The 22,767-nt window shown below is 40.9% G+C and overlaps 1 protein-coding gene across 2 annotated transcripts in view; it reads right to left on the reverse strand.

Moving 5' to 3' along the window:
• The window catches only part of LOC144029364 (voltage-gated potassium channel KCNC1-like), a 59,237-nt gene that overhangs the window by 4,812 nt on the left and 31,658 nt on the right, over positions 1-22,767 (reverse strand). For both annotated transcript variants that reach the window (XM_077535718.1, XM_077535717.1), the window contains exons 2-4: positions 12,574-12,705; positions 11,230-12,091; positions 5,255-5,467 (exon numbers count right to left, since the gene is read on the reverse strand). In XM_077535718.1, coding sequence (XP_077391844.1) covers positions 5,255-5,467; positions 11,230-12,091; positions 12,574-12,705 — 1,207 coding nt within the window. The remainder of the gene's footprint in view (positions 1-5,254; positions 5,468-11,229; positions 12,092-12,573; positions 12,706-22,767) is intronic.

The raw sequence follows: 22,767 nt of genomic DNA on the forward strand, positions 1-22,767 counted from the left end.
AACATGGGTTACAAAAATCTGTTGCCACAATATCCCTTGAACACATCCATTTGTGTCGCACATCTGTGTCCAAGGGACCATACAATTGTTTCATACAAATCTACTGTTTTTGAAAATTCAATAATGTATTTTTTGTCTTTTTTTTGGGGTGCATCTCTACAAGAGATCACACTCTTCCCAAAGCATCTAGTGGTGCTTGTACTGTAGCAGTGGCTCACTTAAGAACAACAACGGTGGCGAGCAACATATGCATGGGTAAGTCATCTGGAACTGAGCTCACACAGAATTACAAACACAGATTTAGTAATGACAGCACTGCAAATGGCAAATGTTACGTCTATATTGCTTCCACTGTATTTAAGGAACAGTGGATGAGTGGGTACTATGTAGTCCTGAAATTCAAATCTCAACACATTTGAGTAGAGTTAGCATGTCGAGCTTGCTGGTCAAGCCACGGATATGCATGGGTGTGTTATGTCTGTCTGTGTTGCTGTTCAGTGTGTTAAATTAGTAGTACATATTGTTTGAAGGTGTATTATTACCATAACATCTATAACACAGGTGGTTCCTGGCCAATCAAAGCGGCACCGCTAATTCCCTTTGAATTCAGTGAAGTGACAGAGCTGTGTGGTCGCGTATGTAGATGTAGTAGATTGGCAGATGCAAAGTTCATTTAAAAGGAACTGCGAGAAGATCTGCACTTGCTGGCATGAAGTAAAGTTGGCCGCCGTGGGCGGGGCCTTGGAGAATGCCTTCAATCCTTGATTGTGCGCGTGTTGAAATACGCACAGCTACTACCTGAAGTCAACTGAATTGAACTGAACTCTTAGTCAATCACATGATCACTGTACAAGTGTTACGTCAACTTTGTTGCTCTGTGCTTGTGCATGTGCAATCCATTCATTCAAGTAATGTCAGATGGAATTTAAATACTTCAGTCTTACGATGTCCCGCTTAAAATTGTTGAGTAAAGAGTAGCATTGGGGCTGCAAGAAAATGTTAGAATGTATGAAATATAGGACAATACTATGACTGCTTTTGCAGCCAATAAATAGTTTATCATAAAACTGACCATCGTGTTATGGATGACTGAAAAGCTGGAGCCTATCCTTACCATGGGACGTACACCCTGGAAGGATGACCGGTCAATTAAAAAGTATAAAAAAAAACAACATGTTTTTGTTTTATGCAACCACAGATAATGCCAGGAATAATGGTGTAGTTTCCGAGATGTTTTCAAAATTAATTGAAGGATTAGGATATAAAATATCAGTATGTATGCTATGCTAGCCAAGAAAACTCGTTGTAGTTCCTAATTACTGTTCTCCATCTTTTTTTATGTTTGGAGAAAAATGTATCTTTCGGATTTGCAACCAACTGAATTTTGATTAATGTAACAATTGAAATCCATCCATCCATTTTCTTAACCGCTCATTCCTCACGAGGGTCATGGGGGGTGCTAGAGCCTATTCCAGGCTACGGGCAGTAGGCGGGGTACACACCTTGAACTGGTTGCCAGCCAATCGCAGGGTACACAGAGACAAACAACCATCCACACTCACAAACACACCTAGGGACAATTTGGAGCGCCCAATTAGCCTGGACACGATCTTGTGTCCTCAATACTGGGAGTCGGACGTGCTAACCACTCATCCACCGTGGCGCCCAACACTTGAAATATGTGCTTTGTTTAACACGCCAACTACAGAACACTGAATCACCCAAGCGATCAGAAATAAGTGTTTGAGGGCAGCAAAGCACCATGTGACATCAATCGGTAGTAAATGTAATGCTGTTTATATTTGGGTTTAAATCAAAATGGTTCCCAGTAAAATCCAGCCAGACTCTGTAATGTAATTTTGGACTGCAGTACTCAGTAAAATAGGCAGTGCTCTCAGAAGACTGTGATGTAAAAACTGTTCTGGGCTCAGTTCCAGAGGAGACAGAGAAGAGAAGACCAACCAATCAACTGCCAGCTCTCACTGGCCTGGCACAACAATGTGCCAACCAGTGCAAATTGGCCACTTTCACTCTGGCACCGATCATAAGGATTAATTTGGTTGTCACTGTATTAATAATAATAATGTAACAACAATAATAATAATAGTTATTATTATTATTATTATCATTATCATTATCATTATTATTATTATTGCTATTATTATTATTATTATTATTATTATTATTATTATTTTTAGATTGTTCATAATAAATCACAACTATGCTGCAGTAACTACAACAATAACATAAGAATGTTTTATTGATGTATAATTTTCTTTTGTTTTTACAAAAAAAAATAAAAAAATCACAACACTTTGGTATGTTTTTGGCGCCCCTGTCTGAAGGTACCAGAGTGAGAAGAGACAGGGTTTGAGGAGGAGGAGGAGCAGGATGAGGGGTAGACGGCTGAAAAAAGGGACACATACAGAGATGAACCAACATAGGAAACAAGAGAAAAGAAAAAAAAAAGGCTGAACAAAAACAAAACAAAACAACAGATGGCTCATGTAACCAGGACGACAACCAACCAACATACTTTGTACAAATACGTGACTGGACACAGCCGAAAGAGTTAAACAGGAACAGAACAACGCACAACAACATGCAATCTTGGACTTTAAAACCCTGAACCCGGAATACCCTCCCTGAACCCATTACCTTCAGGAAGCATGTACTGCAGTACTGCTGTAAGCAAATGAACAGTCCTCTACACACCTAACCATAAAAACATGTTGACTGCACGTGTGCGCGTGCGTTTATGTGTGTGAGAGCGAGAGAGAGAGAGAGAGAGAGAGAGAGAGAGAGAGAGAGAGAGAGAGAGAGAGAGAGAGAGAGAGACTGTAGATGCATTTGCGTGTTGGAAAGTGGATAATAGCACGAAATGTAAGTGATTTTGTGTTTATTTTGACCAAATTATTTTTTGTATTATGTTTAATGGTGTCATGTGGTTTGATTCCGTTTGAATAAACACCTTAGAGTTGCTCAATGCAGGGAATTTAATTTTGAATTGCTACTGCCATGTGTGGATGAAAAATGAAACTGCACACTCCCTTCTTTACATACACAATGCGCACGTCACATCCACAGACAGAGGGCGGGAAATCCAAACCCGAAACCAGTGTGAAAATATTGGCAAGAGGCGGAGTACCCATTGTGAAAAGGTGTTAATCTGCAAGTTGGAAGACGGTTGAGTCACAAATAAGAAGGCTATTGTGAAGATATTTTTCAGCAAATTTCTACATTGAGCAGTTATAGAAAAACTGATCCGCCTGGAATTAACCACCCAATGGATTGTGTGCATTTATTATTTATGATTATGACAAGATTTTTTTTTCCTGATGTCTCTCCGTATGAAATGGAAATTGATCATTACAAGACAGTAACGTTTTAATAATACAGTTCATGTGTTGAGTTCAAAAAGTTGTACATTTAGAAAGATGACATCAAATGATTGCACTTTGATGAGATGACTGACCATCAAGTGTCACTATAAACATTCTAGAAGGGTTATTTGACAATATGGGACCTCGCATGTACTGTACTATTGTTTGGGTTACTATTATTTCTTTCTTTCTTTCTTTCTTTCTTTCTTTCTTTCTTTCTTTCTTTTCCCATTAACTGTTAGGATGTGAACTTGGGCTCAGTGCTTTCATCAAAAAATAGTTTACAGTCGGGCAAGACTCGATAAGACTCCTTTTGGACATGTAAACATCACAAATGATTTCTATGAGTTTCTTCTTTCTTTAAATTTTCATTTGTCACTTGTTTATGTTTATTTGTTGTTATGTTATATGTATATGTTCAAGAAAGAAACGAACGAACAAACAAACAAACATCCTTGTTTGTATTTCGAAAGAATTATTTTTATTTTAACAATGCCAAGCCATGAACCTGCTCCGTTCGCTGTCACTGAATACTAGAAGGTGGGAACACAATTTATCAATACTGTTCCAAAAAGTAGTGGAGCAGTACATTTTGCATGGAAAGTGAGGATATGAATAGACAATGAGTTTAAAGGCACTGATGTTAATAGAAGTGAGATACACGCCAGGAGAATTAAGAATAGTTGTCTTGGTTCAGGTACACAATTTATTCTCTCTCATGTGACGGTTGAATGTTCAATTTGCAGTTCTCTTGCAGATGTGTTAAAGTATCCTTGAGAAGGCTCCTGAAGCCAAAGTTACTGCTGATATTGTGTCCTCATCACCATGTGAATGGACGGAACCTTTTTGTTCAGTGAAAATGTGATGACAATATAAAAGCATTGTGAATATCGTAGCCCTCCTGTTGTGTTTCTTAACAATGTTCATAGGTCAATGTAACCTGTTCTGTTGTACATGCGGCTGGTCTCTGGCGGGCAAACATTCTTAAAAAAATATATACTATGCCAATACTCCAAATGGTTCAGGAACAGCTTCAAACTGACTTTGGATGCACCTTTTTTTTTATGGTGTTTTCTGCAAAATTGCCCATATGATATTAATCATCAAATAATACCACATAAGTATTAAGTATAAGTAAATGCATTAAATAATTAAAACAAGAAAATTAAAAAACGAAGGCCAGCAGACCAAAGTTGAACCTAACTTGATTTTTTTCTTTATCTGGATTTTCGAAATGGGTCAATTTGTCTCACAACATAACAGGAGGATTTGAAAACCTTCTGGCATGCATTATGATAACGTACTGTATTTGTGACCCTCTATATTATTCTCTGAGCTATTTTAACATATCACATCGAGCCTATCAGTACTATAAACCTGGGTTAATGTTTATCATGCTTTTGTGAAATTGAACATATTTTAATTTGAAAGCACAATACTATGGGAGCTAGTGAAATACTTGCCAAGTATAAAAATAGTGCATGTGACTTCCAGGGCTGGCCAAAATTAACAAATGAATTGAGAACGACCCCTAAATTCCATTTCAATTCCTGAATTTGAATTGAGGTAGAAAACAGGAAATAAAATTGCATTACAAATTGCAGGAAGTAGAAATAAAATTCCATAAAATTCAAATAAATTAATGATGTAAAATTAAAGAGTATTGAACAATGAAGCTTGTCACTGTAAGCCTATTTACAACATGAATTTCATAGCAATATTATAGTAAGAACTTTGGCACGAAAACCAGGATCTGACCCACTGTAAATGCACTTCTTACGAAAATAGATCCCTATGGGCCAAGAAACGACGCTCTGCTTCGTCAACTTTTGTCAAATCCTGCTTTTCCTAAAGCCACTTGCTGCTCCTACCTTTTCGAACGTTGCCATCTGTTGTACGCTGGAATTCCCCAGCACTCAATAGAAAGCAGGCCCGATCGTGTGGGTAGCGTTCGCGGCTGGTGGTGGAACCGTGTCCCCCAATGGCTGGGCTACGCTCATCCCCCAAAACCTGGTCAATGGTCGGACAGTCTTCATTAGCCAATGCTGCTGCATTGGCTGCTGCATCACCATTTTGCTTGGAATCTGGGGGAAGGAAATGAATAGGTAGAAAAAGAGAGAATATGCCAATTGAGAGCACAAACACAAAAATGTCAAACTGCAATAAGAATCAAGGTGTTAACATAAGTTGCTTCTCTAGTGTACCCGTTCCACACAGGAACGTCCTCACTCTGCCCTGAGTGGTTGCTTTTCAATTACACTTTTCGGAACCACTTTTCAGAACCTCTGCTGAAGCGGTTCTAAAACGGAGGCCAAGCAAGGTTATCTGATTGGTTGACAGATTGAGAGCATTTGTAGGTTGCTACTTGCTGCACATGCCCATTTCCTGGTTTAAGTGAGCGAGACAGAGTCATAAAAATAAAGTAGAGAGAGTACACATATAGATATTTTGTTTTACAACAATATTTGACCATATGTACTGTGCAATTCCATATGGTTTAGTGAATGAAATAGTGAAGCTTGTGGTGAAAAATTTTAGCGAGCCTTTCTGAGTTGATGCCACTGTGTTGCATCGTTGTCACCCTACGGCATCCAAAGCCGCAGTCCGGAGCTTTGACAAGTAAAATAGAAGTAAAACAATAAAGATGTGCTTGTAGTGTAGACATCTGGCAATAATTTATGAGTGTTCAAAAATGTATTTGAAACATTGATTTGAACCCAGTCCTTTTGACTGTGAGGCAGTTTAAAATAAAATTGAAAGAAAATCTTTTGCATTTTATGACTGGGGCCCATGGAGATCACTAAAATCAGAATTTCCTCCTTGATGTTTTGCCAGCCCTTCGCTGCAGCCAACCTCACTTCAATTCACTCGCTTCTTGTTTGTTGGTCATACTGGTCCCACTTGTGTCCTCCATCAGTAAAAGCAATGCTCGTCTCTCTTGCAATGAAAACAGGCCACTGACTCAGCCATTCAAGGATATAAAATGTATTTGACTTAATAAGGCATTAACTTACTTTCACATTCAGTTTAAGGTCATTATTATCTGTTTATAGTCCTTATTATCTACATTGTGAAATACTGCCTACTTTCTCTCTGAATGGAAGCCGAGATTAAAGCTCAATGCACCTCACAACTCATTTTATCATCTCTGTTGGCCATCACATCATCAATAACACGATTGAGTCAATTGCATTAGCAGGGCTCGACACTAACTTTTTGCGAGTAACATTTTTAATTGGTCGCTCAACACAGGATTTGGTTGCACCATTTTTTTTGTGGAGGTACAGCATGACCTTAGGCATACGCAACCGATATATTTGCAAAATATTTCATTGTAACACAAGGTTTGCCTGCAACAGCAGTGGCTATCAAAACAAGTCAACAATTTCGTATAACTTAACTCATGTGAACAATATTTTGTTTAGCTCGTAAAAGTCAGTACTTGTTTTTTTTTTTTTTCACCCGCTCCTCGGCCGATGTTCCCCTACCGTTTTTATCTGTATCATTTGAACTGTCCAAGCCAAGCTTGCATTCCCCACCCAGTGCGTGCGGCTCTGCCATAACATTTCACAAGTGGCAAGTCACTCCAACATTAAACGATATTTACAATTGAATATGGACCATCATGGATGAAATATTGCGATTCACGAGCGGCTCGCAAAGCTATTTCTGAATGGAGAGCTCTCCTTCAAGTGAATGGGAACACACCACGAGCCATGTTTGTGCACTCGCAATTTTTTTTTAAACCACAAGCAGTACAAATCCATCCTCAAGTACCTTTTAAATTGTAAATATTGTTCAGCGTTGTTGTAAAACATTATTATATTTATTGTATATACTGTAATTTTATTACTTTGACCAAAACCGGCGGGCGCCTTTGCTTTTCTCGCGTAAAACAAGGAAATAGACGTGCGCCACAGCGTTGCTTGTTGCATTGCTGTCGGCCAATCAGATGACAGCCCCTCTCGTCCCCCAATCAACAGCGCTGCAGAACCACTGCTGAAAGGGTTCTGAACAGCGGTTACAACAGAACCGCTCGACCCCGAAAAAGTCCCATGGAGACACTAACATCCGGGGACAAAAAATGCCGCTTCGGTGTGGAACCGGTGCGGTGGAAAAGCGCCATATGTTGCCAATGAAGTAAGTCAGAAAAGTTCCATGACTGGTGTTACAAGAGATATATTTGAAGGGTGAGGGCATCAATATACACAAACAAGGAATATGTGAAGCTGCCTGCAGCAAAAGCCTGACAAAGCATCTTCAAGGATTAATATTTATCGACTGGGGCAACCGACCAATGGCCGGAAAATGGACTGGGCATTTGGGCAACTCATGAAATTCCCAATGGTCAGTCTACCACAGGTGTCAGATCCTCTCTTTCATTACCCATCTCTGCTATATATGAATCAGTATAGCGCTGCGGGTTGCGGTCCCCTATAGGCCTGCAGCGATCGAATATGTTGGTATTCAAATATCCTATGGAAAATTCTATTAAATAATCAGGTATTCGGAGAAAATAAAAGCAACATTTTAGCTTAGTGAAAAAAACAATTATGAATGCAGAAGACGATAAAAATATATTTTCACTTAATAATGATCAACCAACTAGTTTTTATTTATCATTAACAATCCATTTGTTTACCTTAAAATTAACTTTGATAAGCAGCACATTATTTTTCTCTCTAGAAACATTAGTGAGCTTTTAAACCAACCTTTCCTCATAGATTTTGGAATGACCTTCCGTTAAATATTCGGCAACCTCCTTCTTGATCCACTTTTAAAACCTGCCTTAAACACATCTGTATTCTTTGGCTTTTGACTCAGCATGAGACTCACCATTGTTTCAGTGTTTTTTGGTGCCTTCTGTATTTTGTGTTGTTAATTTGATATTTATTTTATTTAAGGATTCACTTACCTACTTCTTGTGTTATTAATTTATTAAGCTTATTTACCTGTGATTGGCTGGCAACCAGTTCAGGGTGTACCCCGCCTACTGCCCGAAGCCAGCTGGGATAGGCTCCAGCACCCCCGCGACCCTTGTGAGGAGCAAGCGGTTAAGAAGATGGATGGATGGATGGATGGATGGATGGATGGATGGATGGATGATGGATGGATGAATCTTATTTACTTTATTCCATGACTGATTTTACTGCATATTCGGCACTTGCAGCGATGGTTGTTTTAGAGTGCTTTATAAATAAAATTGAGTTGAGTAGTTTTTGGTCTATGAGACAGAAAATGGGTCAGAACCACAGTCGCGAGTTTGACGACTACAACAGCAGATTAAGCCCGGTTTGTTAAAAATCCGATGATTCTCGCAGCAGCCGCTAGCACTGTTAGCACGCTAACGCTGTTTGCTGCCACATAATGTCAGCAAAGTTAAGTATTTTTTTATTTTTTTTTTAGTGCTCTTAATTGCCGATTTTCAGGACAAAGTTGTGTTGTTGACGTTGGTCACAATATTTTCTGCACTGCCAATTCACATTTTGCAAGATGAGTCAAGTGATACATTATGCTGCGACACGCTGCCGCAAACAACTTCAAATTAAAAGTGTTCCAAGGCATTGTGGTCCACATACTTAGAAAGTTAAGGTTTATTTTGAAGTTAGCCTTCTCACCGCATTGTTGGCGTATTGCCAGACGATGTGTCAAATATTCTCCACAATTTAAACTATTTACTTTGCTGTAAATTCGAGACATTAGCGTGAGAAATAACAGATTGGGGGCCACATGGGAGATAGGGTTGAAATTCAGGAGTTTCACATCGTTGGCAAGTATGAGTCGGTGGTATGTAACAATCTTATCAAACATTTTAATTGGTCCAAAGCTCCATCCATCCATCCATCCATCCATCCATTCATTTTCTTAACCGCTTACTCCTCACAAGGGTTGTGGGGGTGCTGGAGCCTATCCCAGCTGGCTTCAGGCAGCAGGCGGGGTACACCCTGAACTGGTTGCCAGCCAATCGCAGGGTCCAAACCTCCACTGCTTTATATATACAGTACATGGGGAGGAATTTTCTGGGTATCGCATCACAGCTGACCTCACATTGGCACTGAGCACCTCATGCCTTATCAAGAAGGCCCAGAAAAGTCTCTTCTTTCTGAGGAGCCTCAGGAAGAAAGCTCCATCCTCCTGGCGAATATGGCTAATTTTTACAGGAGCGCCATTGAAAGCGTCCTTTGTCTTGGTATAACTGTCTGGTGTAGAAGCTGCATGGCCCAAGACAGAAAGAACGAGACCCGGGTGGTTAAAACAGTCCAGAGTGTTGTGGGAAGTCCCCTGCCAGAACTGGACTCGATGTATGCTGCCCACCTCCAAAGGAATGTCAGAATCATCGCTACAGACCCCACCCTCCCAGGTCAAAGATGGTTTTCCCCCTTGCCCTCAGGACAATGTCAATAAATAGGTGTCAGTAGGTGACAGGTGTCAATAAATGCTTTTACAATTTCTTTGATACAGTATGATGTCTTTTTGTCTCTACTCCATTGTATGTCAATGGGCTGAGACATACTGAACGGAATTTCATTGTGCAATGTACAATGATAATAAAGTCTTCTACTTCTTTTAAAGAAATTAGTAATTGGTTTGGTAGTTCATTGTACAAGAAATTGGTTTATTCAAGCAAATCAGGACCAATTTGTTTGTGTCTTTAACCTGCAGTGATTATTTCTCCTTTATCAAAACAAAATGAACTGAGCAATGAGTAGGGAAGGAGCCAAATGCTAAAAAAAATGCCATTTTCATTCATTATTTAGTGGCATTGTCACAGTATTTTTCATTTATTTAATTTAACCTTTATTTCACCAGGATGGTCCTGTTGAGATTAAAAACCTCTTTTTCAAGAGAGATCTGGCCAAGACAGGCCGCAGCAAAAGAACAGAAAGGTACAGACATGCAGTACAGAGTGAGACAAGTTAAACATGTACAAAGTGCAACACTTTGGATTAAATGATCAATAAAATTGTTCAAACAGCCAAACTAACAACATCGACATTGTATGGAAGCTGTTTCCAAGTCTTATCAATCAATCTTATCAATATGTTGTCTCACACCAGTCTATGAAGGTGGATGATTATCCTGGTTAACTCTTTGACCGCCAAAAGCGTTTAATAACGTTTAGTAAAATCACGACGTATGCCGCCATAAACGTTAAGTGACGTCAACTACTTTTTTTTAATATATCAGTGGTCAGTGCAACGTCCAAGTGCAGCGCAGCCGGGTCAATGAGTTGTGAAATCAAAAACACCCACTAACTATGGACAGCAGATGGCAGCGGTAGCTGCTCGGGCCCTAACTAGAGCTGCGAATTACAATGAAGCATGACGCAATCTGATGAAATAGAACGTTTTCAAGGCTAATGTGAACGATCAAAGCCTTTGTAACATTAAACCTAATTTGACGGAGCGTCACTAAACAAAAAATATTAGTATCAAAGTCACTGTTGTGGAGAAAATGTATCTTTTCAATTTTCACCCAATGTCACTCAAACGATCTATTTTTAAATGGTGATTACTAAAGAACTGAATAAGGTAGAAACATACTTTTTTTTCTAATGAAAGAATGGAATGCGATCTTTCATGTGGTACCCATGTTGTTTATGTAGCAAAAGATTACAAAAACAATATTCTGCTTGCTTCGAAAAATGAGTTAAAATGCTCGAAATCCACTGTCATTGGGGGTTGTTTTTTAATAACGTGTGGCAGTAAAAGAGTTAAAATTGTCAGAGGTCGGTTTCTGAAAAATTCGCGATACACTATAATGGACTACGTAGACAATATACATCAGCATTACGCACAGCCACTATAACAAATACAACAGTCATACTTCCCTTTGGATCACATACCTGCCCTGTTGATTTCAATGATCTCCTCTTGTGCCAGTGGACAATCTCCAGCGCCCATCATACTGCCAGATCCCACCATGCCAGGCCCCAGGACATTGCCCATTAGCCTGTGCGGCGAGGCAGTCGCCATGGCGAGGGCATCCGGTTTGCAGTAGTTGGGACTGCCTGGCTGTGGTGCGCGCGGTATATGCTTGTTCCTCTTCTTGGGGAGCTTTTGCTTGGCCATGGCCAGGGAGTAGTACATACCGAAGTTGTTGACAATGACTGGAACAGGCATAGCGATGGTCAACACGCCGGCCAAGGCACAGAGGGCGCCCACCAACATTCCTGACCATGTCTTCGGAAACATATCTCCATAGCCCAGTGTTGTCATGGTCACCACTGCCCACCAAAAACCAATGGGGATGTTCTTAAAGTCTGTGTGGGCACCGGCAGTCGGGTCATCCGGGTCAGCACCTACGCGCTCAGCATAGTAAATCATGGTTGCAAAGATGAGGACCCCCAGTGCCAGGAAAATGATGAGCAGCAGGAACTCGTTGGTGCTTGCCCTGAGAGTGTGGCCCAGGACCCGCAAACCAACAAAATGGCGGGTGAGCTTGAATATGCGCAGGATTCGAACAAAGCGCACCACGCGCAGGAAGCTGAGCACATCTTTGGCTGTTTTGGACGAAAGGCCACTAAGCGCCACCTCCAGGTAAAAGGGCACGATGGCCACAATGTCTATAATGTTCAGGGCACTGCGGAAGAACTCTGTTTTGTCAGGGCAGAAGATAACACGCAGCAGCACCTCAATTGTGAACCAAATGACGCAGACACCCTCAACATATGTCAGCCATCCATCTGTGACCACTTCAAAGACTGTCTGCAGAGTGGAAGCAACACAAATAATAATACTGAATCAACTAAATCTTTCATTCAATTTTTCATATTTTTAAGGATGTAAAATTAACCCATTCAATGATTAAAAAAGCTAGAGATTCCTCTTTGCAATGTCCAAAGCTTCACATTCTTTATAAATTATTTGCATGCTGCTCGAGTCAAATATGTCACATCAAGCAGTATCTGATTTTAATTAGTACATTTCAATAAAGTTGTATTTTATTGTTACTTTTGTCAGAGTCATTTCAGTGAGCATTGTGGAGTTTTCTTTCTTTAACGTTAGGGTACCAAGGATTCAGTCCTAAAGGACTGTGTCCTGTATGTACCTTTACAATGATGTTATAAATGTTGAAATCATTCTCAATGGACAGTATTTTTAGCACCCCAAATACTTTTAGGGGTTTAATAAATAAAATCCAAAGCTTACAATGGACACATTAAGCAACTCATTGAAACATGAAGTACCTCCTCGTGTGTCACATTGCTAACAGTGACGTTCTCAGTCAGGTTGTATATGGTGTAGAAGGCTTCGTGGGTCTCCAGGCAGAACGTAGAGATGGAGAGGAGGATGAAGAAGAGGGAACCAAATGCCACATACTGCAGAGGGAAGGGGAAAAGGGAGGAGGTTAATATGTGTCACATTCAAAACCATCTTCACCTTATGAGTGGATGCTGTCATGTCTGTGAACGCTCGTTCCGTTGGCTCATTCCAGCCTTAGCACTGCATTCAGGTTTTCAATATTGTGTTCTGTGTGCAAGAGGGGTTCTACGTTTTGAGCCATTGCACCATGTGAAGCTGTTGTGCAAGAAAGCTGCCGTTAGGGGGCATCTGTGACACTGTGGAATGTGGAGCAATGACGTTAATGCAAAGAGCCTCCCTGCTGCAAGCCCATTGATTTAGGCACACTCAGCGAGATGGAGAGGATGGATAAAAGTAGTAAAAGATGATACCTGTAGAGTATGACATCAAGGAAAAGAAATGAGGAAAAATAAGTGAATAGGAACAGTAAAAGGAGATTTAAAAATATTTCAGCTATGCTAGAGATTGCCTGTATGTATGCAGAACACATTTCAATGTTATATTAATATTAAACATATAGTGTACATCTATCATTGATTATCCACTGGCTTCTCAATATACATTATACACAAGTGAAGTACAATATTCCATTATTGCTAATCACCAATGTATTTCAAGGAAGCTTTTTTTCTGTACTAAAACTGTGTGTGTGCGTGCGGATGTGTGCGTGTGTGCGTGATGTGCATGCGTGCATGTTGTGAGAGAGATTCCATTCTTTTTATGCTGCAGCATCCCCCTACCATTCATTCCCTCCATTTTGCTCTCTCTCTCTCTCTCTCTCTCTCTCTCTTTAAATCCTTTTAATATGCTGCAGTAAGATGCTTCCTCCCTTGTGTGTGAATGTGTATATGACTGTTGTTTTACCCCTAACAGAGTACACACATTTCTACATGTAACGTGGCTTGCGAAAAATCGAATGTTTGATAGCAGTTTTTCTTCAGACCGATACCAGTACAAGTACTCAACTCTTGATTTGTCACTGATACCAATACCATGTACCGATTAGGGCTGGGTATTGCCGCCAACTTCACGATACGATACATATCGCGACACATATGTGTTCCAATACTTGATCTTCATGGCGATACGTATCTCAATATGTCACATTAATTTTCTTGCATTTTATAATAGTCATATGTATGCCTAAAGGATATGTTTGTTATGCTGACTGACAAAAATATTTTTGTTAGCAGCTCTTCTGGTTTACCACCAAAGCGGTGTGCCTGGTCTAAATTTGCAGCTTTCACAGACACACCGGGAACAATTATTAATAGGCATGAGCCGATATGAACAAAAATATCAACGTATTAAAATTACAGCTCTAAAATGTGCTTATTTGAAATACTTGGGGAAACAAAAACAGATTTTTTTCATGTAACACATTCTACTTTGTTTTTAAACAAAATATAGGAAAACTGGTACATTAAGACACGTGCAATGTTAAGTTTATAAGTAAATAAATATTAATATTCTTCCTCTGCTTTCATTTTTCTTAGCAAGACACAGTGTCCAATCACTGGTGAGCTATTTTTGTATTAATTGAAGGCAATTATCTTCGAAGACGCTGCTGTTTTTTATTTTTTAGCTACAATGCAAGCTGCAACGGCAAACGTTAACTGCCTCTTTAAAGTTAACAAGTAATATCGATTCTGACGCCTGCGTATCGATACATGTATTGTAATGAGGCCCGCAACGATATATTGCCGTATCGATCTTTTGAGCACACCCCTAGTACCGATACCACTAGTACTTTTGATACATACTTTTTTTTTCCCAAAAAACAATGACAGATCATTTAAAAGAAATACCTATACTATACTTTATCCCAAAATAACATTTTCCTGAAAATTTCATGAAATCAATGGCAAATTTCTAATCTTGTAATTTCTCATTTTCAGTTTGTGAGTTTAGTTCCTGATTGTAACGGCCAAAACGAGTATCAGGCGATTCCTCGAAATAAAGCCTGGTATCGGTCTAACACCAATACCTGGTATAAGTACTCGCCCATTCCTAGAATACAGTAACCGCTAAAACAGTCATCAGATACAGTAGTATTTATACTATATACTAGTGTTGTTCTGATACCATTTTTTGGCCCCCGATACCCAGCTTTGCAGTATCGGCCGATACCATACTGATACCTATGTTTGTTTGTTTTTTCTCTCAACATGAAAAAGCTGTCCTGCCATTGGCTGGGAGCATTCAAGGGCCAATAGGATATCTTAGATTGGCATACAGTGAACATGTCACATATCAGTGAATGTCGTGCACGAGTAAGACACAAGATGCTGCATCCAAAATCTGATACCGATACCACTGTTTTAATGCAGTATCGGCGCCTCTGACGATACCAGTATCAGTATCGGAACAACACTACTATTTACTATATAAAAATTTACTTTTTAAACATATTCATCATCAAGTAAATGTTTGTTGTTATCGCTGTCCAATAACATGCTCAATACAGTTGTGTACCATACCCATCAAAGTTGTACTCCAAGTTGTACTGATATGTAACTTTAATGCATATACAGTGCTGCAATAGTATCACATAACAAAGCAGTGTTGCAGTTATGAACAGGAACTGCTGTCTCATTGAATCCAGATAATATGCTTTTAATGTATCAGTCACTTGAAATTTAAATGACTTTGATTCATATGGACACAACATTTGTAGTGAAAGTTTATGATTATCCTTCAAAATGGATGGGTTGGATTCAACTGTTGACCTTCTGCTCCATTCTCCCCTCACTTGTGAACAAGACCTCATGATACTTGAACTCCTTCACTTGGGACAGGATCTCTTCCTCGACCCGACGAAGGCACTCCACCCTATTTCAACTAAGTGTCATGGCCTCAGATTTGGAGTTGCTGATTGTCATCCCAACCACTACACGTTTGACTGTGAAACGCTCCAACGCTCCTTGGGCAGGCAGTGCCAACCTTGCCTGCCCTGGCGGCACGTCACTCCAGCTCAGACGTGTGCACATACATGTCAAAACTATAGTATGTGCTGCATGGGAATGAAAGATTTGCTTTGCTTTGATTGGCCATGATTGAAGTCAGATTTCTCCCACTCTCAGATCTGCCAACTATGCTCATCTGCAAAATTACCAACATTGCCCCGGGTTTTCACCGGATGCGGTTGCGGTGCGGTTGCGGTGCGGTCCGGCGACGCAAGCAATTAGATTCCATTCATTCGAATGGTGCAGTTTACACCGCTTGCGGGTGCGTTGCGTGTCGACTGCGTCTCAGCTGCGGCGTGCCGCAGGCCTTCCGCAAGGATAGACCTATTTTCTATTTTTGCCGGACGCCGCAGCGGTAGGCCTCCGGCAAATGGCAAGCTAGCACCAAACACATCGAGCGGGACAGGAAGACCGAGGCAGTTTCAAAATAAATTTCCGGTTACCTTTCAGAATAAAACACTCGCCAGCTCCTATTTCGCAAGTTTTTCAGCAAAACGTGACATGGGCGTCGCCGGGCCATGTGCTCATTCACGGTTTAGACACCAGCGAACATGGACGCGGAGAGGTTTAATAAATTGGAGGTGGAAAACCACAAAATAATATATGACACGGCACATCCTTTTTATAAGGACTGTAATGTATTGTGAGTTTGATGTTCGCGATTGCTTGTTGTGCCCGTCTCGCTTGCCGTACTGAGCGGCAGCCGGACGCGGAAGACAGAAATAAAGAGTGGACCCGCACTGACCCGACTCTCGTTATTAATATACTTTACAAGGACAACCAAAAAAAGGATGCTGCATGGAATCTCATAGCAGAAGAAGAAGAAAAGGTTAAATCAAAAGAAGTCCACCTCTCTTTCTGCTTCTCTGTTGAGCACAGACATTCTGTATGTTTGTCGTTGTGAAATGCCACATGATCGCGCGCGCGCGGTCCCGCGAGACACGTTGGGAAGTGGGCGGCGACGGAGCTGCCGGACCGCAGCTGTGCGGAGCCGGTGTGGATTGACCAAAAAATTGACCCGTCCGGAGCACGCAGTCAAGACGCACCGCACCGCAACCGCACCGCAACCGCATCCGGTGAAAACCCGGGGTTGGAATTAAACCATCCAGAGATGGTTTAATTCCAACCCCGGGTTTTCACCGGATGCGGTTGCCCAGGATTTACATTGTATTTTATATTCAATGTGCTTGTGTTATTTCCACAAAATGAAATGTCACCTTAACCCATAATTTGCAAATATAATCATAGTTAAGGTGGCATACAGGTATCGTGTGATAATTTAGTTAGTTTGGGAAAAGTTTTATTCAATTTACATCTCTGTTTAGGATTGCGATCTTGTTTTCTTGCTAATCAAGTTTTGGTATTCAATTTATATGTATCTGTGTTTTGTTATCATAACATATCCCGTGCATGTGTGCTAAAATTGTGTGTGTAAGAAAGAGATTTAGTGTGTGAGCATGTGTCAGGTCAGCGATGAAGACAGACAGATGAAGTCTTGGTCGAATCCGAAGAGAGCACATTGAGTCCCACAGCTTATTAACCATGGTCTAATTTAACATCCCTATCTAGAGCTGTCCTGGTTACACAAACTTTCTCACACGCATACAAACACACACCGATTAGCAGGACTGAAGAATATTAAAAAGGAGCCACAGAGTGATACAGATCCCAAGTTTTTCTTTGAATCTATATCTAAATGGGAGGTTTTTCATAAAAATGTATATGCATTTTATTATTATTATTATTATTATTATTATTATTTGCATATCATATGCAGTTATCGAAGGTAATGATGATGATGATAAGACTCACAGTCAAGAGCTTCTGGGATTGAATCCCGGCTCAGTTTGCATGTTCACCCCATTTTCTTCGGGTATTCCGACATCCTCCCCCATTCAAACATGCTTAGTTAATTGAACAGCTGCCCTCATTTGACTGGTTAACAATTCTTTAATATTGCCAAGTCTTATAGAAAATGGATGGATGGATATTGACTACACAGTGTGGAGACTTTGTCAGCCTCTCAAAGGGCCAATATTTTGTACATGCATTATTTGAAATCCTATCAAATTTTGTTTGTGGTAATTTAGTTGATGTGCTACAGTTGTTTTTCAAATTGTGCCGTAGTGTGTGTGGACTATTATACTTATTAATGGAACCTCCTCAACCTCCTAATCCTAATCCTGTTACTGTTCTGTCATTTATTAAAGATACATGACATATACCACAGCAGTGAACCTGCTTTTTGCTTCCCCACATTCTCACTAGTTCTACTATTCATTATCTGCTCCTGTCATTCATACAGCATGACCTAAATCTCTTCCCTCAGCAACTGACTGCCGTATCGTTTACAAGGAGATTTTTCGCTTATCTTCCTCATCTTTGACTTCTTCTATTTCTGCCTGCCAGTATTTCCTCATTTCTTTCTGCCACGTTTTCATTTTACACTACTCCTTTATTTGAATTTGTGTTCTCCTAGAGGCCTCGATATACAACAATCCAACGCTGACGCCTACCACCTGTGGCGTCGGCATGACCGTCTTCACGTCCCACTGGAAAACTGATGGAAGTAACAGACACCAGCACCAATTATTAAATACATTCTGCGCATGTGTGAAAACTAATCCCCCTCCATACCATCGGCAGTAAATATTTCTCATTGCTAAAAAAAGGCAACCAGAAAGCTTTTACGGGGGCGGGATATTAAAACATAACCAAATCATACTCATCAGTGGTGAGTCCTCCAAGACTGCAAGGGAAGCTCAGCTTCCTCTAAAATGCCAACCCCCCCCACACACACACACACACACACACAAAAAGGTGAAATATGGACTGCTCTGTGGGCATATCATTGACTACATGTGTGCTGGAATACCTTATTTTTGGTTCAAAATAAGCTATTTATCACAGGTGGTAACTGGTAACTGGAATTTTGCCACACTCGGACGCTCCTCGCCAAGTGCTTCTATGAGGAAACGTAAGGTGGGTTGTTCCACTACGCAAAAAATGGATAGTCATTGGATACATGCTGGGCAATGGGCATTATCCCACCCTTGGACGCTCATCGTCTGGGATGAGTCAATGAGGCAGTGGGCTGGCCTGTACGCTCGACTTCTGCATGATGATTAGATGACTTCTGGAGACAAAACGCCTCTTTGATTGACAGTGAAATAAGTGATTGTGAGTGAAATAAGGCTTAAAAATGTTTTATTTTGAAAAGTGAACGGATTATCTCTGTTTACGGCGGATCTTGCCGCATGTCAGGATGGTAATTATCTCAGTTGCGTAGCACTGATGCTAATCGACAAGTTAGCAAAATGAGTAAAAAACAGACATATATTTGGAATGTTTCTTTGCAACGGAGAAAAAGAGACTACACAGGAGCCTATGACCAAGAAGAAAAAGAAACGTGCATGGACTTACAGCTACAGGTGATTCCCACGCATGATGGCCCGTTCTGGGGCGAGCAGTTATGAACCTAGCGTTATGGTGAGTGAGTTACTCATGGACTACTGTGGTGCCTTGTTATGTTGGCGCATTTAAGCAGGGCGCAGCTCATGTAGTTACATAAAAAATGGGGCTTCACATTATTGTTACATCTACAAAATACTTCAGTTTTTGTGTTGCTCGCGACATTCATAAGTAATACCGGAGTGACCTCACCATAGTAAAGCGCTCTTGTTGCCCTTGTTATAGACCCTTACAGTGTGACGTCACATTGAAGTGCGCCCCTAGTGGTGGGGGGCAGCGCATCAAAGTGAGTGAATAAGAAAACAATCAGTGTGAGCTAGAAAATAGGTCAAACAGTTGTTAAATCAGCGACCAATGCTATGGTGAACTTGTGTGCGGCCAATGGGTGCTCTAATGGCTCAAAGAGAGATGAGAGCATTCTTTCGGCTGCTGGCAGCGATTCAAACCCCGCGAAAGACAGTGAGGAGTAAAAGACTAGCACGGTGGCTAGCGTGAAACTACGACACATTTTTTTTGTAGCTAGCGGCTTCAAACGACTGGTTTCAATGATTTGCAGTAATGTAGGGTCCTACTCAGGACGTTTTTTTGTGACACTTGACATATTTCCCACCTTTTAACGAAGACGCTCGCCGAAAATCAAACTCTCTACATTCATTTCTTATGGGATGTCTGCCCTCCGGGAGGCGCCGCGGGAGCTAAGCGGTGACGTCAGCTGGAAGGGTCTATTGTGCTTGTGCTGCTAGTACAGGTACATAAAAATACATAGTGGATTTGCGTTTGTTGTTGTGGCCTTTTATTAACTCTTTGACTGCCAAAAACGTTTAAAAACGATTAGTAATATCACGATGTATGCCGCCATAAATGTTAAATGATGTCAACTATGTTTTTTGTTGTTGTAGTTTTGTTTTTTAATCAATGGGCAGTTCACCGTCTAAGTGCAGCACGCGCTGCCTTGTCAATGAGTTGTGGAATCAAACACACTATGGCCAGCAGATGGCAGCATTGTATCTCTTTTAATTGCGCTCATTGCGCATGAAATTACATGAAACATGATGAAATTGAACGTTTTCAAGGATGATGTAAATGATCAAAGCCTTTGTCATATTAAAGTTTGTTTTTTTTGATAACGTGTGGCAGTAAAAGAGTTAAGCAGCTGCCGAACAGCCAAGCCAACCCCCGCCCCCCAAAGTGCACTTCTCCCATGCAGGATTCGACCTAAATGGAATAAACTAATGAGCTACCATTCAAGCAGGGCTCCCCTGTAATATTATTGTGCTTGCAAGGGACTACATTTAAATGTACGCATTGACCTGAGTAGCAACATCCACGCTGCCTCCCTCTCTTTTGCAGCTGCTGCGGTAGTGCACTTTTTCCTAACGACATGTTCAAATACGCCATACAATCACATTAAGATTTCCAACCCGAGAGAGGTAAAACTCTGCGTCCCCGTTGCCATCGTGACTCGTCGAATCGGGGCTCCATTGATGTGGTCTTTTTAGAGTGGTGGTGCACTCTCTTAACTCCAGGTGAAACTACTCTGTGTTGATCAAACTCTACTCAAATCAGCTGTCCTGGAACCGAAAACGCAGTTTCCTATCTCAGGGTGGGTCAACTCGCATTTCAGGGTTACCCTCAGAGTTTGTTGAACCTGCTTTGTGAAATGGACCCCTTTTGATCATGTTGAGTACAGCAAGACCAACCAGTGGTGGAAAGCACCTTTAAGCAAACAAGTAAGGATCAGATGTAATATACAAGTTGACAAGGTAGAGGAAGAAATGAAAGAGGCCAAATCAGAGACGCTACATTGAACCCCTCAGTCATTATAACTTCATCCAAGGGCACTGAACTTGGGGGTGATTTGTGCCGAACGATTGAAGGCGGTGATTCATTTTGTCTCTAATAGGAGCATATTCTCCCGTTCGCGCTTAAGTCAATTTCTTACGCGCCTTCCTAATGCACTTTCAATGTGCGGTGATTCTCCCGTCGCTGCTTCTAACACATCCACCCGCGTATCCGGTGAAAAACTCGCGCAGCCGCCGAAGAGCGGTGATCGATTGAATTGTGAGGATGATTGCAAGTCCCAGATTGTGGCGCTCCCCTGAGACATGTGAATTCCATAAAGATCCATTTGGAATGTATTTCATGCTTCAAATGTGAAGTTGACTTGAGCATGGCTCTGGAAGTTATATGATCGTCACCAGTGACACACGCGTGGCTCATCTAATGGGCTACTATGAAAGAACATATGTATTTGCATTCTACAGTTAATAAATACAGTCAAAGTAATTTACCATTATTACTTATTATTTACCATAATTTCCGCACTATAAGGCGCACCTAAAAGCCTTCAATTTTTTCAAAGCTGACCATGCACCTTATATATGGATCAATATTGAGTCGCAACAGGTCTCGCTGTTAAGACGCTATCGGTGACCCTGCACGATCGGTGACGCGCATGCGCAGAAGATCCCGCCATCTTGGATCGCTAGCTAATACTAATACTTTACCTCAGAGAAAATAATAAAACAGCTGTTTATTCATTTTGGGAGTGAATGGAGTTGTCAGAAAGCTGGATTGTAATCTATTAATAAAGTTTGACTGACCGATCTGACTGTTTTGTTGACATTCCCTTTAGCGCAGCACCATCTAATGGATGCATAACGTAACCCCAGCCTCTACTGTAGCGCCTTATATATGGAAAAAGTTTTAAAATATGTCATTCATTGAAGGTGCGCCTCATAATGCAGTGCGCCTTATATATGGAAAAAGTTTTAAAATATGTCATTCGTTGAAGGTGCGCCTTATAGTGCGGAAAATACGGTAGTCAGACTACTGTGCTCATGACTGAATGTATATTTGAAGCTCTTCTATTAGTTGAAAAGGGAATGAGCTTGTGACTTGTGTATTTCATGACTGACATATGTCAAATAAAAAACAATGCTTCAAAAGTTCCATCATTCGAATAACTGTAGTTGTTATCAGCTGCACTTTCAGACAAACTCCAAGCCACCAGCACCAGTCAACAGTCGCTCGGCGTGACGCGGCTGTCACCAGCAGAGCACGGAAGCAGTTAGGCTAATTGGATCAAAATGTGCAATATGATGTTTCACCTTCAATAGCCAGCCGTCCTTAGTACAGCCTCGTGAGCACGCAAGAGGGAAGATGCTGAAGTCTGATAGATATGACAGGGAACGCCTTCTTTTAAACGTCATTCCACCCTGAATGCGTACATTTCATGAAGGTGCGTAATTGACACACTTAAAGGAACATTGTGTAATATTTAGCACCATCTGTGTAATATTTAGAGCCATCTAGAGGTGAACAAATAAGTCACATTTAATCTTGAGAGGTTTTGCAAGACTTCCCGTCGAACCAGGAAATATATTCATGAATGAAAATCGGTTCACGTGTGATGTGTTGATTGTGCCATGTGGCTGCACAACACACATGGTACATTCAAAACTATTACTCCCCTGATTTTTTTCTCACGTGGCGTCTCTCACTGTTTGGAAGTCGGCCGACAATTTTAACATCTTGCCAGGTGAACCAGGCCCAAGTCGATGGGAGAATCTCCATTGGAAAAAGAAGTGTTCAGCAGTGCGCCCTATCTGACAAGCACACGAGAGAATATGCCCCACAGTA

The sequence above is a fragment of the Festucalex cinctus genome, chromosome 1, assembly GCF_051991245.1.
Source record: "Festucalex cinctus isolate MCC-2025b chromosome 1, RoL_Fcin_1.0, whole genome shotgun sequence".
NCBI lineage: Eukaryota > Metazoa > Chordata > Actinopteri > Syngnathiformes > Syngnathidae > Festucalex > Festucalex cinctus.